Genomic DNA, 16766 nt, shown 5'->3' on the forward strand with positions numbered 1-16766 from the left:
AGGGCTGCCAAAGTGTAATGAATGTCTCTTCTTCTAGAGAGAAGGTTGTCACTGTAAATTTGAACAGAAGAAATTGTTTAGTTCCTTATTTCCACATGAAGAAACCATGCCCCTGCGCTTTGCATAAGTCAGACCGAGAACAAGAAATAATAACCTGAACTTCAAGACGTGTCCCAGGCAGCACAGTATGTTCCTGCTCTGCTTGTAGAAATTGTTTTGCCAGACTTGCTCAACTTACACAAAACTTATCTCTTCCCGGAAAGATATTTTATTTGCATATTTTGACAATACTGAAACATAAAAGTCAGATTGCATATGCTTACCACATAGAGAGAGTGAATTAATAACTGCATTAAGTAAATAATTGAATTATATTTTTGCATCAAATTTATTGAAAATATTTCAAAGTTTTAAAGGGTTTAAGCTAAGATCTAGCACTTTCATTATAGAAAGTAAGGTGTTCCTAATGAGTAAATTATAGCCTTGCTGTTCACTCTTGGAAGTTTTGGGAAGGCTGATGCTCTCTGATTTGGTTTTCCTACCTGCAGAATGGACTTGATATTTGTTACACGGTACTACTGTGAAGAGAGACTTTTATGAGGAATTACATTTCAGAAAAGCTTTATAAGGCACTTCAAAGTTGTAAAGTGCTTGATAAGTGCTCTATTTTTTCATTAAAAAGTTATACTAATAAAAATATCACATAAAATGTAAGAATTGTCATTTTTCCCTTTCCCCCATGTCTGAAAGCTAAGCTCCTCTCTTCCTCTGGGAGTGCCTGAGGAGGCACATTATCAGATAGTGTTTTTGCTGTAAAAGATTCTTTGCTGCCTGAAATTTCTTATTTTTAGTAGAAATGCAGAATCTAATTAGCCATCATTTGTGGTTTTCAATGTATGATTTCTTCTCCTAGAGTCCTGTCAGTTAGACTGTCCCATATGCTTCAGAACAATTCTGGTGCATACATGGGAGCTGAAAACAGCTGACATAAATACTACACATTACATATATTGCATAACTGTAGCAGAAACCAAACCAGGAATCACCAGGAGATGTCCTCAACCCTGCAGATCTGTTCACTTTGACAAGAAAATGGAGAATATCAGACACAGGCAGAGGCATGCTTGCTGGCTTATTTATTTTCTTCCAATTTGTTTCAGGCTAAATCCTTAGGACCTCGCTCTGCTTTTATGTGAGAAATACTCCAAAATAATGACAGTAGAAACTTGGTGCAAAAAGATATATATAGAGCAGAACTGGGCATGTTCCATCTATTAAACTGAGCAAGTTTCACTAAACCCATTGTATTTGGAGAAAGGGGTAAGCAGTGTCATCTCTTTGATGCCCACATCCTCCCCATCTAAAATTACTGCACAAACTTAAACATCAGATTTTGTTTTCATGTGCTTTTTAACTTTGTCTTTCACAGGGTGATGAAAGCTTAAACATAGAAAAAATCAGACTAGATTACTAAACCTTCATCCCTGAGCAGTCCACTATGTTTATTTCCTCATTGTCTCTTATTCAAAATAAAAGTGCTAGCAATGTTTCAAAATTCTGTGTGCCACTGCAGGAGGGAGCTGCAGAGAAGTGACATAATAACAGTCATGGTGACAATTCCATGTGCAGAAAAAGTGAATAGATAGAGGTGTCTGAAGAGGACATAAGAAGGGACAGGGCACTTGTCTGTAATACCAGAAAGAGAGGGGAGTTGATGCCAGAGGAAGAAGGCTGTTTACAGCTTGAGCACTGGGATATTTTCTGTCCTGGTAGTAGACAGTGTTACCTCATGGTTGCCAAGAGCCTGCTAAACTGCTAGATAAATGAAACTTAAATAATACACAAATGAAAGGAACTGCAAGTGCGCAGGGAGTACATGGGGCATCTGCAGTTGCCGTAAATAACGTTCCTCGCCTAAGGAATGAATATAAGCCCAGCTCTGTTTTCTGGAGCTCCAGAACAGTTTCCCTCCTGGCAGAATAACCCATAAGTGTTTACATGGTGGTTTTGTGGTGTCTGTCTTTGAAACATCTGGTCTGGCATCAAATACTGTTGATGCCAGCTAGCTGATGGGAGGAGGATAGCTGCTGAGGAACATCCCATGTGGGAAATTCTGCATGGCACATAAAAGACCCTGGTCCCTTCTTTTGTTACATGGCATGTCTTGGGCTGGTGCCTACACAGAGTTTTTTAAATAAAGAATACGTGGATGTCATCGGGTTATAAAGTAAAAGTTTAAGAGATTTATTTCCCTGGGAGAATGGTCTTCCAAATATCAGGGTACATGAATAAAGATATAGGAAGACAGATGTTGAGCTGTGTGAAGGGTGGAAAATTTGGAAATGGCTGAAAAGTGGTCATTATTCAGCATTATTAATTCAATATTTGAAGAGTTTTGGAGGATTTAACAAGCAGCAGTTGTAATCATGTTCTTAAGTGCCTAAGTGAGAGGAGTCATGGAAGGTTAGGAAAAGTAATATGGTAAAAGTAATTAAACTAATTTGGTTTGTCGCATCTGGGCTACAAAAGACATGGTTTTGGAGGGCTCTCAGAAATAGATGTTGTGTTAATAGAAGATTGAAAAATTACTTCCCATTTGGAGCACTGACTCATCCCTCCAAAACTTTGGTAATTAACTCCCCCAAATAATAGAAAATACTCATTTTCGACAGAGAGCTGTCAAGAAATACCTTTTCATGCTCCAAGGTCCTGCTTGATCTATGTAAATGGCTGTTGTGGTGTTCACTGTCCATATATTGCAGGACAAAGCTGCAGAATAGCATTGGAATTTCTCTGTGTTTTTGTGAGATTTCAGGACAAAACAATAGAGCTCTCAAAGACACATGCGAAAGTAGAGGGTCAGCAAATGTTTGCAGCCTCAGGCATCTATTTTCAAATTGAAAGGTTCTTTAAAACTTCACAGATTCAGAATATTGAACTAATAGGATTTTATCATCTTCCGCTTTTCCTTTTCTCCTCCTCCTAATTGCCACGGTTTTAGTCCCTTTCTGCAGTTCTTTTCGCTTCCAATTTCCCAAAACTGTCTACTGTTTTGGCTTCTTCATTCCTGTATTTCCACCACCCCAGGCATAAGTCACACAGTCTGCATTTGTTCCTTAAAGCTGAATGAGAATTGGAGTGCCTGGGTGCATGAGGAGTCAAAATGTGCCCATACTTTTAAGCCCAAGAGTTTCTTAAACACTTGAATTCAAGTGCTAGCACAGAGACAGAAGTGTCTGAGTTAGAATGTTAGAGTGTTTGACTTCAACTCCACTGCAATCCAGTCTTGAAATGCAGATAGAGAGAGAGAGAGAGAGGGAGAGAGATGCACTGAAGTTAAGTTCTTCCAGTTTTGTCCACATCCTCACACACTGCTCTCTGGGTTGCCCTGCTGAGCAGCTCCTCTCTGTTGGTTGCGCTGATAATTTCAGCCATGAATGCTCAAGAACTCATCAGCCAAAGCTGGTGTGGGATAGCTGATACCAGCTTCTCAGATTGTAGCCATACTGTTCCTGCTGGTCCTTTCTCCATCATTTCAGGTCCTGGATCTTCTGGTTTTGACAAACTCAGTGGTTAGTCTTCATGTCTGGGATGACACAAAACAAAAGAGTTAGTATATGAAGGAAATTTTTTTTTTAGCATTTGAGCATGCACAGATAATGTAACTGTTTAAGAGAAAAGTAGTATTCTTTCCCTAGAAACTAGACTTGTGTAAAATGTTGATTAACCTTCATGAACAATCATATCTTTCACAGTTGTCTTTACAGTGGCCTTTTTAAGGTGCGTATGAGTGAATATCTTCACATTAACTCTGCTTTGGCTGTTTTTTTTCTTTCTTACACTAAATGTGTGTATTAAATTGAAAACAATGAGAGGTCCTCTTAGGTTGAGCTTTTAAGAGTGATTCTCCTTCAGTGGACTAAATACCTTGCAAGGAATGTTGTCAGTCCTGTCTCTTTCACATAGCTCTGTGAGGGCTGGGTAGGCAGGACTCGCTGAGGAGGGACACTGGAAGCAACACGTGGGAACTCCAGCTGAGTGATCTGCATTCACATCCTTCCATCAGCTGACTTTTCATTTCTTACCTGAAATTACACTATTTTAATGAGTGAACTAAAAAATCTATTTCTGATATTTCTCTTGCAAACCATCCCTTTCTTCATTGGGTTCTCTGCTGAGGGAAGGAAGATCTCGAATTCTGTGTGCCAAGGGGAAGGATTTCATGGATATCTTTAATATCATCATTGGTGACCTGGACAAGGGGATCAAGTGCATCCTTAGTAAGTTTGCAGATGACACCAAGTTGTGGATTGTTGATCTGCTGGAGAGTAGGAAAGCTCTGCAGTCTGGACAGGCTGGATTCATGGGCCAAGGCCAGTTGTATGAGACAACAAGGCAAAGTGCTGGATCCTGCACTTGGGTCACAACAACCCCAGGCAGCACTACAGGCTGGGGTAAGAGAGGCTGGAAAGCTGCTCAGCAGAAAAGGATTTGGGAATGCTGGTCAACAGCGGCTGAACTTGAGCCAGTGTGTGCCCAGGTGGCCAAGAAGGTAAATGGCATCCTGGCCTGTATCAGCAATGGTGTGGCCAGCAGGGCCAGGGCAGTGATTGTGCCCCAGTATTTGGCGCTGGTGAGGCCACACCTTGAATCCTATGTTGAATTTTGTCATTCTCACTAAATGAAGAGCATTATGCTGCTGGAGTATGTCCAGAGAAGGGCAGTGGAGCTGGTGAAGGGTGTGAGCACAAGTCTTATGAGGAATGAGAGAAGTGGGGCTCCTCAGCCTGGAGAAAGAGAGGGTCAGGGGAACCTTTTTGATTTCTACAAATACCTGAAAAGTCGTTGCAAGGCGGGTCTTTCCTCACAGATAATAAGTGACAGTACAAAGGGAAATGGCCACCAAGGTTGCACCAAAGTAGGTTTAGATTGGATATTAGGAAAAAAAATGTTTCACCCTGGTTGTCCAGTGAAGTAGTTGATACTCCATCCATGAAGATGTTGAAAATTTCAGATGCTTTTAAGTAAGAATCCAGAGCCTAAGAAATAACTGTTGACTGAAAGCGTCTGTGGCCAAAGAAGCTGACCAAGGTAGTATCTGGTGAACAAGAGAATTTAAAAGTGTGTTGAGGGATGGGCAGGACAAGCACTGCACTTGGAAAATGTTGCTGTAGTGTGATGAGAGGGTTGGAATCAACCTCCCAAGCTGGATGGGGGTGCTGCTATATTTGTACAGTGCTCTGCACCAACTGTTTGTGGCAAGAATATCTATGTAAGACAGTTTGGTGGTGAATTTGAGCACATTTTGTAGCACTGTGTCATTGGCAATAGTGTGCATCCCACCATCTGCCGTGTAGCTTGTGCCTGCCTATCCAGCTCACTGCAGCTGCTGGATTTGAGATGCCCAACACTGTGACCACCTGGTGACAATGAGCACTATTTGGTGCTCTCTGCTTGGCTGGGGAGTACAAAATTATCTAGGCTGAGTTGCTGCTGGTGCAACTACAGATTGTGGTCAGAGCCCTGATTGCTGGGTTCTCCTCTCAGCAACTGTTTCCCACCCCCATCTGACATCAAAACTGCAGCACAGCCCAGATGGTGCACAGAAGGTACCAACCCAAGGAGCTCAAATGTTGCTGACAACCTTGCTGACATGTTGTGCTGGTGTCTGTACAGCACTGAATTTCCTTACAGAGGCTGTTTCAGCTGGATTTTTCAGGGCTGTTTGAACTTTGTGATGATACTCTTACTTGGGAATTTTCTTTTGAAACCAAGGGCTCTCTGCAGAGCATTTATTGACTTTTGAAAAGACGCAAGGAGGGAGGTTCTGCCTATGAAAAAGCAAGCGTTGCATCACTGGTTCATGTAATTGAAATAGTTCCTTGCAAGTTGCTCATGAGTCATAAGAGATAATAAATAACTGAAGAATGATTTTACCTAACAAAGGAAACAGTTGTTGCAGAGATGCTCTTACGTTGTCCAGGTTGTGATTAACTGGTTTCAGAAGGGGAAGTAAAATTTTAGACACACAAAAGGAAGATAAATATGGACCTCACACAGTTTCCTTTCCTCAGTTTTGGTTTACACTGAACTGTGGGATCGAGGTAACTGCCAAGAGCATTTCTATAGACACTGAAGGTGAGTGATAGAAGTCACAAAGAAGTATAGCCTAAAAACATGGCAAAAATGGGATTTTAAACAGTTTGCTTTAATCAAGCACCAAAATCCAGTTTGGCTGTATTAATCTTCTCCTCTGACATGATGCAACATCATTCTTACCCTTAAATAAAAAGCAGGGTGGTGGGATTTTCCAAAAATCTACATTAGCCCAAGTCTGAGCTCACTAAAGTAAATGGATATTTATGAACAGTGTTGTGCAAGTCCCGTGGCTAAGTACATTTTAAAATCGTACACCATTCCTAGTAACATCTTATGCAAAATTAATTTTGCTGAAAGTGCAGTGAAAAAAGAGAATGTTTTACAGATGGAATTTTTATATTTCATTGAGAAGTTGTAGCTGATTTTTACCAGCTTACTAAGAAATGTCATGGAGTGCTGTTTACACAAATAATCAGAAACCTTCATAAACATCATAGAATAATGGGAAGTCTGTGTCAGCCCATGGTAAATTACAGAAATGTCAGGTAATCAGGTCATTTGGGGAGAAAGCGTAGCCCGACAAGATGAGGGTTGCAAACCTGTATGGTAATCATGAGAATAATTACACAGCTCTCTGTCCTGATGTTAATCCTCGCATCACCCCTGCAAGGTAGGATCTATATTGTTGCCTTAATCCTGTTGATTTTCTTAGTCATGTGGATGCCACAGGAATGATAAATCTCAAGGCTCTTTTTTCTTATATTCAGCAGATCCAGTACCTCATAATTGTGTAATTTGGCCTAAAGCAACCCCTAGGCAGTGCGTGTTCATGGGAAGCGTGCAGAGGGGATTGCGGGGATTAATAGCAACACGGGGAAAGTCACAACCTGCTCTTCCCCCTTCCCCTCTTTCTTTTGTTTCTCCCAGGAGAAAAACCCTACAAATGTACCTGGGAAGGCTGCACCTGGAAGTTTGCTCGATCCGATGAACTGACGAGGCATTACCGCAAGCACACGGGAGTGAAGCCATTCAAGTGTGCAGACTGTGACCGCAGCTTCTCCCGCTCGGATCACTTGGCGCTCCACCGCCGCAGGCACATGCTGGTTTGAGAAATGCTACCTGTTCCAGCCGAGTTTAAGAGCTGGGTCTCTTAACTACCCACAGTGAATTCAGCAGGGCTGAATCCCCCCTCTACAGTGTTAACAGGCAGGGCTTTCCCTGATGCCTGTAACAAAAAATAATAACAGAAATAATAAAAAAAAGCAGGAAAAGAAGTGCCACTCTTCTCCTCGCCATCTGAAGTTAACCCTGTCTGCCCCTCAGCATGGCTACCCCCTGAAAGTGTCATCACAATCACCTGGGAAATAGCAGCCGAGATGCTACAGGAATGGGCATTATTTCACATGCTGCATCCTTTGACAAAAAATGTTTATAGCTTGTATGTTTTCTCAGCTGCCAGACGTTTTGTTCCTGAAGAATCACTGCTGATTGGAAGATAGATACCACGAACTGATGATGATGATGACGATGATGATGATGATGAGAGCAAGACCGCTAGATCTGTATTATGCCATCCTTTCCCCTAGTTTTCAATACCATCTGTCCGGTGTCAGCACTGCACCGGAGCTGTGCTGCAGACAAGCTGCGTGTGAGTAGGCAACAAGATTCTGCTGGAGAGGTCCCGCTGCCGGAGCTGGAGGGTTGCTTGATCAGACTTCTGCAATAACGATGGTGGCATTTTAATATCATACCATAATTTGTTGTTATGCCCTAGAGGACACCAGCCATTTAACCTTTTTTCTTTTATCTTTTTATTTCCTTCTTTTCTTTCATTGTTGTTGTTGTTGAAGTCTGTAAAATAAGCAAAGGGCAGCAGCATCTCTGCTGAAATACCGTATTAAGTATCTGTATTTTACCATGGACTTAGATCCATTTTCTGATTTGTATAGAAAGAGCCCACCTAAAATCTACCACCCTATTCTCAATGTGCTGTTTTCTTTCATGCAGGTATCCTCTTCCCCACAACCATTATTTGAACCCAAGGAAATAGTCAGATCTTGTACTTGCTGGTACCAAGGTTAGTGGTATAGCCATTCATGAAATGGAATTGAATGTATTATCAAAACAAAGCAGAGAAGAAACGGCTGCATCTCTTGCAGAGAAAAAGCAATAATGAATAAAATGGCTCTTGAGACAATAAATAACTCCACACTAGCAGAAGTGGGGGGTATGCAGAAACAACAAGTAAAATTTAAGCATTTAAGTTAATCTTGTTGCTGGTTTCACTGACCTGCTAGGTGCCACAATTAAGTACTTTTATTACCTTTAACATAATACTTGTGTCTGGAAAGCAGGAAAGATAAAGCAAAGAGTTGATTGTTGAGGAGGTAGTGGATGAACTGTAAGTAGGACAGAGAAATATCTCTGCAGTGGTGCTCTGCAAGACATTAGATTTCTCCCTGGGAGTTAGGGAATAAGAGATTTTGCCAGCTGTCCAGTATGATATAAATGGCCTTCTATATGGGTACCAGTGTCTGCCTCTGCTGGGATTTTCAATCCAAGCCTTTTCAGATTAAATAAAAGGAAATTCTTGATCATTCCCATACAGCCCTATAATTGCAAACCGATTTGTATTAATTGTATTATGTAGGAAAGAGAGAAACTCTTAGTCATCAGTTACTCACGCAAACAGAACAGTGTTTTTCTGTTTTCTTTCCTCATAAGGATCTGCTTATTCAGCTAAATTTGACGAAGGGCTTGGCGATATTTTCTAAGTGTTGATATTTTCATAGTTTAGAGATGAAAGATGTAAACATAAAGGTATTTTGCAATGCATTTAATTATGAATATTTTGTTCCAGGAATTACACAGATTAAATTTGTGATGCCACTTGTTTGATTTTAAACATTTGACCATATCAGTTAATATCAGATTCCTGGATCAAATGTAGTAATGTTCAGGGGATTCTGAAATCAAGGTAATATTTTAAGAAAAAACAACACAGGGTACCCATACAGATATAAAAGCAATTAGTTCATTGAAGATTAATATGACTGGGATAATAGCATATTAGACCCCAGAGTTTCATTGTCTTTAAATATCCTTAATATTCCCCAGTATGGATAGTTTATCAGCTCTCTGAAAGAATTTACTGCTGTTAAAGCTCAGGCTTCCCACTGCTGAGTGGCCAGCAGAGAAACTCAACACAAATTATTCACAGCTGTAGTGGGAAAAATGTCTCTATCAATTCCCATTCACCATGTCAGTTATCTACTTCTGCCAAATTTGATGACATTCTAGAATCCATCCCCAAAATCAGGGACAGAGCAGGGCTTATGGATAGACCATGAGGCATTGCAGGGCAGCAGAACTGTGTCTTTACCAGCAGCATTGCTACTGTTGATTTAAAAAACTGGTTGTCAGAGTATTGTGCGTGAGGTGCTTCATGGATTATGTCTGAGGTCTGGTTTTTGTATACTTCAATATCATCACCTCAAAAGCATCTGTCATTGTTGGCATTAAGGGAAAGAAGTTGTGTCAGGCAGAATTCCAGTGATAATTTTTTTTTTTCCTGCCCAAGAATATTTTACCAATTATTGGAATAGCAGTAATTCAGTTAAGAACCAATGGCATACAGAATTCCTTTTGGGATCTGTGATTTTATTTTTTTTTCTCTCACAGAAAATTAAGTTTGCTTGAGCAGAAAGTCTTACTGGGCATTCTGTTAGCATACAGGAGGATGTGATGTTACTTTCAAAGGCAGGGTGCAACTGGGAGAGATCAGTGTTCCTCTTTAGGCTTCCCTTGTAGTCAGTGAAGACAAAGAAACTACAAGAGAAATGGAGAGGCCTTAAATTTCAGCATTCAGCTCTGATATGCCCTATGAAGGAGCATATGTATGACAGATCCTGGAGAGGCTCATCTCCCAGGGCTGAGGTTGGTCTGCATGAATCCCTGGTTTTTCAGCTGATTACATGTTACTTTATGCATCGGAAACACTGCAACAGAAAGGGGGTCTGATTTTATTCAGAAAACCCCAAAGTGAATTGAGTTAAAGCAGTACTAATGCCAAGGGACACAGGCAGAGTGTAGCAGTGGTAGGAGAATGAAGCCAAAAGGTAAAGAAGCGTGTGCTACATTTTGTTATTTCACAGGCACCTCTTTAACCTTTCCAGCACATGTGCAAAGGCTTCTGCTGTAGCCAACTTGCACAACCAGCAGAAGTCCACCACTGGGTTTCAAGTACACAGTATGGTTCTTGATGAGGTTCTCATTCATACCAGCGCCTGCAGGCTTTGATCCCAATTACTCCATGGGGTTCTTTTCTGGCTTTTGGCCCCTTCAGAAGTATTTTAAGAAAAGTTACTCAATGGGATGGGGGTGCTTGAATGTGTAGGTGATGTCCCCCACATCCTCAGTGTGTCTTTTGCCTTTATTGGCTGTGGTTCAGACCTACCAAGTTTCCATGCTCTTGCAAAGACCATGGGGATTGCTCCAAGGTAGAGTTCCTCAAAAATCCTGGTACCCCACCACAGGTCTTTGATGTTTCATGGCTGTGGCAAAGGCTTACATCATATGTAGCATGCAGAAATACCAGGTCTCATCCTGACATGATCCCCTAAGTCCATCTTAACTGGGCAGTTGGGATACACAGATATAGTGTCTCATTCCTTCAGAAAGACAGAGATTTCAGTCCACCATGCTGTGACATTGCATGTTACAGCTTGCAAGGGAATTATGCCATGAAGTGTCAGATTTCATAAATTTTGAGAAAGTTCTAAATGGGTTTGTCAGGAAACCTCAGGAGCCAGCATTTTAGGAAAACGTAATGAGCAAACAGCTTTGATACAGAACTTTTAAAATTTTTAATTGTGTCATTATTTTTGAACACCCCTTATATTCAGCACTGTAAAATTAGCTCATTGCAACAGCAGTTTTTACTTGGGAATGAAGATGCAGTATTCCTTATTCTCTCTCATGCTTACATAATTATTAAGTAGATTTAGACTGACTTGTATATATGATTATTTGCTGGAGTAATGTATAACAAAATTAACAGTGTTGAAAATTACATCAGTGATTTTGATGTTTGGGTAAACTTGCAGTGCAGAGCATGGACAAATAGCTGGACAGCCTTTCTCCCCTTTTAATAATAACAGTGATCATAAGTCTTGTTTTCCATTAGCCACATTGAAAATGTATTCTAGTTGCCATTTATAAATTTATCTTCTGATAATAAATGCTGTTTAATGTAAAAAAATCTCTTTCTCCTTTATTGAAGGTGGGTACCTAAAAATCAGAGTAAGTGTGACTAATAATATCTCACTTACTTTTTAGTATGAATCTGGGTTTGGAAAGGTCATTGTATGAAACTGTGTCTTCCACAGCAGTCAAGTCTTAAGATCGTTCAGTAAATCCATGCTACTCCCACATGCTCATCCTTACACTCATGCCTTTGAACCCTAGCACTTTCAAGTGTCTCTACCCATGTGCAGGTAATAAACAAGTTTATTTAAAATCAAAATGGGGGGGGGGGGGAGGGGGGAAATCCCCCAAAAAATAGAAAAGGAAGAATTTTAAGTAAGCACTGTTTTAGAAAATACTACCTTAAGAAACCAGCTCATGTTATTGTGTTATGCCTTTGCCTGTGATAGGTGACTGGAGAATTGCACAAAGAAATTGTTGCATTTTCACAGTTTTGCTATAGTGTAGCATTTGCTCTGTAATGTATGCTTGTGAAATCATGCCCACTGGAACACTGAAAAGGCTTAAATTCTCCACAATAAATCAGGTTTTGGCATAAAAATGTAACTGTAAGGATACTGCATCTTTAGAAATCAAAGTAACGTGAAAGTATTTTACTATACTTGTAAACAATTAAAATATTCTGTAATATATGTGATAATGGAAAAGTATTTTCAAACTCACGGTTTTACATGAGGTGTTAAATAGCTTAAATAAAATACATTTTTAAACAATCCTTACCTTCAGTTTTCATCGGGAGGACTATTAGGATAATGCCTTGGAAAGCTTAAACACAAAACACGAGAAGTAAAGTGTTCTGTTTTATCAGAGCGTGTTTTCTCTGCAAAATGGAGTGGCCACTTCTTTGCTGTTTTGCAGATGGTGTGTGATAGAGCAAAGTTATACTGAGTCCTTCAGTGTCAAATAAGTCAACGCTCAATGTCTTTGACTGAGTAAAGGAAAAAAACACTTAAAATGAAAACCATATGAAAGGTTTGGCGGTTTGTGATTTCTTTTTTCCTTCTGGCATTTTACAATGAACTGCAGATACAGGAATGGCGAACACTCATATGATTTTATTTCTTCTTGTATTTCCCCAACTACAGTGCATCCTGATTAAAGGTTGCAGAGCTGAAATAGGCAGCTGCTTTTTGCTGATTCCAGGGGAGTTTAGTCTTCTAGGTGCAGTAACATGTCAAGAATATCCATTGTAGCAGGACAGTTCTGACATTTAAAATACATGTACACTTCAGTGAGATAGCCTGAAATCTGTTTTAAAGGTGAAACTGAAAGTGCCTGTAATTAAAACTGATGGGATGTTCCTATACTTTTACACAGCAATAACTTAATGGGATTCAGTTAACAATAAGGTGAAAATGAAATTTTACTTTGAGAACAATAATGCAGCACAGAAACAAACACAAAGTGCCATTTGTATGTTCACATGTTGAGATACTGTGTTAGAGGTTTTAGTTATTTTCTCAGATAACATCTGTCATATATTTGTAAGAAGAAAATAAATCTTAGTTTACAAATGACTCGTAGCTGTACCAATTCTCAGTAGGTGTGATTGCAGGTCGTTGTCAAAGCAGTGTTTTAGGGGATTTCTTCCCAGTTTATGTTGGATATGCCCGTATATCCAGGGTTATTCTCTAGTGAAGTAATCCAAAACCAGCAATAAGCCCAATGGAGCTTTTTTTAGGGAATATGATAGAAGAGGGATTCTCTTGAAAAATCCTCTGCATTGAACTCTGGAAACACAAGAGTTCACCTTATGTCTCCTTTCTCTTCATCACATAATACTCATAGTCTTTAATGCCATCTTGGTTGACTTCATGAGTGGACAAAATATATCACTTCTTCTTTTGGGGACAAGTGAGTGAAAAATTGGGGACTGTCAGTCTAGACACTATTCAATAGCAAACAAGAAGTCAATATTCCTAAAATGAGGTATGGAGATTTTTATATTGAGTGGCCTAAACATTTGCATCAGTAGACTAATTGATCTTACCAGAAAATGGCCAGCTGTGACTCTTGCACTCTTACTTTTTCTCAATTTTTTTTGTAAGTATTAACTACTGCTAATGGATTCTTAAAATAGCAGTGTAATTCCAGCCCTCATGCTTCTTCTATTTTTAAAAATTAATTTATTGGAAATCAAAATGTAACTGGTTGTTCTGATGCCTTTGCCAAGGAAGATTGCTTTCCATTCTCTGAATTTGTACCTGTCATTTATCCCGGCAAAATTTTGTATTTGAAAAATCCTGCATTTTGTCTAGACTTCTGCTGCCATCAGCAGCAGGTTGCTGCTGGAGTCTCAGTGAGGCTCATACACAGATGGAAGTGCAGGTGCAAAAACAACACCCTCCCCCCACCCAAAAGAAAAAAATGCACTTGGACACACGTGTAACAATTAGATATTCATGCACGAGTTGATAACGTGACAAGGTTGCTTGTTCAGTACCAAATTTAAGTGTTAACCACTGGCAGAAATAATCCCATCAGAACATGCATATATATACTTCCTCTGTTGTCCTGAGCTTATCTCCAGATATTAAGCGCATAAAAGAATTCAACTCATGCTGGGGATTTCGGGAGAGTACCAGGGATTTTGTTGTCAGGACAAAGGAATCTAGTTTCTTACCCAGTACGTGAGCCCTTCTTGGAGAGGAGTGTTTGGTTCTTTGTTCTGGAGCAACAACACTACGAGGGGGCACCCTTAGAAAGCTGCCATGTGGGAAAGTTTGGCCGATTCCAGCCCTGCATGTGTTAGTTCTTCAGTAGGAAAGGGCACCTTGTCTTCACCATCCCAAAATGAGACAGGTTTTTTTTTTTCCCTTCATTCTGAAAAGCAAACTCTGAGTAAGGGTCCTTATTTTTATTGATGGGTTTTTTAGTCTGTCTTGTTTTGGTTTTACTTTTGTGTGTTTTTTTGTTTTATTTGGGTTTGGGTTTTTTTTTTTCTGCTTTGCCAGCATTATTCTATAGCAGCTCATGCTCACTGACTTTGAATTATGAAATAATTCCACTTACCCTTGTGGTAAGTTTTACATTATTCAATACAGAGTTTTTCAGTCCTCCGGAGAAGCAAAACTGTGCATGTGAATTTTGTCTCTTACAAAAATAAGAATAAAAAAAAATTACTTGAAATCCTGTTGTCCATGTGAATGAACTGCAGCATCTTTCCCAGTTCAGAGTCAGAAGTTTCAGTGAGCCAAGGTACTCTCAGTTATAAAAGTAGAGGTGGTTCACACATTGATTTGCTAAACCTTGCTCTGAGCTGTGACCTCAGCATTTAAAAACCAGTAGTGTCTGATATGGGACTACAGGTGATGGCTTTGATGGATTGTCATAAGCATGAACCATGAAATACACAAATAGGTTCAGATACCACTTTTCTCCCTCTCCCTGCCTTTCTAGATATAAAAGAGCTTTGCAAAGACAACTCGAGCCAAATCTTCATGGCTGAACTAATATTTTTCATGGTTCAGAGTTGTTGTAATTTCTGGTTTCAGACTTTTTCACTGCTACATATTCATCTTAAAAAAACCTACATGGTTTATTTCTTTCCTGATTGTCCTGTACATGGCTTCCTTGGTAATATAAGTTCTTCACGAAACACCTACACAATGTGCTCTCTTGACCTTCTGTCTGTCCTTACAAAGTTGTATTTCACATTTGCACATTTGTAGAATACACACAGAGAAGTAATGAACTTAAGTTTCATGCACCATCAGCCTTAAGACCTTCAACCCATACACAGACACATGCATTCATACACATCAAGGGAAAGAGAGATTTGGACACTGCTATCAACATGTGGGGTCAAAAATACCATTAAATCAGAAAGTTCTTTCAGCTGTGTTCAGGAAAAAACAACAATACTGAAAATATCATTCTTGGCCAAGTTACTTATGGACTAAGCAAATTCCCCCATGGCATTATTTGAATGAAAACCTAAGGATGGGATTGTATTTGGCCCCAGATTGTTCCTTCTAATCAGGTCATTACTGTTGTATGTACTAATGAGCGTTCATTTGATCCTCCTGTGTAAAAATACAAAAACATCCCGTAGTTTACCAAGCAATTCATTTGGGACTGAAGCTTCACAGCAATGGAATTAGTATGTACAGCACCTCAATCTTTTCCTAGATAAGATGTGAAAGGGAGGGCCATTATCGGTAACCCCATAGAGATAGTAGTGTCAATAGAGCTCCTACATTTAAAAGGAACAAAAATACCAGTGCTAGCAGGCAAACATATTTGTTTCATTTTAGACTTTCTTTTGCCTTCTTTTCAAAAGCTTTTAAATACAAAGATTACTTTTCTTCAAAACTTAAAGTAAACTTCTGCAGATCTAATTTCCCAATAGTTTCCTCTGCATTTATATACTATGTAGTGTTTAGGCAATGCCTATGTTATAAGTTTATTAATATTATGTAAGTGTTGTTCTTGTATTTATGTATAGTGTATGTATTGTAAATATACTCAGAGCTTTTTTTCCTCTTACTGTAAAAAGGTGATTTTTGCCCTATGATAATGTAAAGGGAGTCCCCTAATGAAATTCTGTCAGAGGATGATTATTCCACTCTATTCTCAAAGATTTAAATGAACAAGTGTTATTGTTTTAAATGGTGTCTCAGACATATTTTGTTGGTGCATTGCTTTTCTGTATTCAACTTTCCTATGAATTGAGCTGTGAACTGAAATAGAGTTTAAACCTTTAAATGTATGCATTTGTACAATTATCTGAATGGAGGCATGAAGGTTAAATAAAGCATTTTGTATGGAACAAACCCCCTAATTATTACTGTGGATGACTCAAACCTTCTGGAATACCTACTTATTAACTTTTTAAAATTAAATCTTCATTTTCTATAAACATATAGTGATTTTTTTTTTAATGGCATGTGTGCTTAAGAAATGTATTTTACTTACTTTTCTGATTTTTTAAAAGCCAGTATAGAGAGTAGATGTTCTTTCTCATTTCACGGAATTTGTGCATCTGTGGCAAAGCTGGAACAAATAAAACAGCACTCAACAGTACAAACTAAAATGTCCTGGGATGATATAAAAATATTTTGAATTACTATATAATCTGAGTTCCCCAAGTACTTTAAAGGGGGAACTCTTTGCTTCTGCCCCTGTCCTTTACCCGTGTGTGGGGAGGCTGGTGCAGTTGATGTGCAGCATCCGTGAGGTACCAGTGCAGTCAGGAGAGTTTGTTCACTGTGTGTCCCTGAAGTGAAGGAACAGCTGCTGGAGGAGGGCTGTGGGACACTGGAAATTGCAAGTTCATACCTGGTTGAAGAGAATTGGTATTTGCCATTGCTCTGAGGGCCACTCTGAGGCGTGTGTGCTTCTCCCTTTGTGTCTGACCATTCAATAAAAAAAGCTTTCTTTATGTTCGAGCCAGTCTAAGA

At 39.4% G+C, this 16766-nt stretch overlaps 1 protein-coding gene across 8 annotated transcripts in view; it reads left to right on the forward strand.

Annotated features, from left to right (window-relative positions):
• KLF12 (Kruppel like factor 12) overlaps positions 1-16225 on the forward strand; it is a 209414-nt gene extending 193189 nt beyond the window's left edge. For all 8 annotated transcript variants that reach the window (XM_033514320.1, XM_033514327.1, XM_033514329.1 and 5 more), the window contains one exon: positions 7027-16225. In XM_033514320.1, coding sequence (XP_033370211.1) covers positions 7027-7208 — 182 coding nt within the window. In that variant the 3' untranslated portion in view covers positions 7209-16225. The remainder of the gene's footprint in view (positions 1-7026) is intronic.
• Positions 16226-16766: the final 541 nt, after the last annotated feature.

This window comes from Parus major, chromosome 1 (genome assembly GCF_001522545.3).
Source record: "Parus major isolate Abel chromosome 1, Parus_major1.1, whole genome shotgun sequence".
In the NCBI taxonomy this organism is placed as follows: Eukaryota; Metazoa; Chordata; class Aves; order Passeriformes; family Paridae; genus Parus; species Parus major.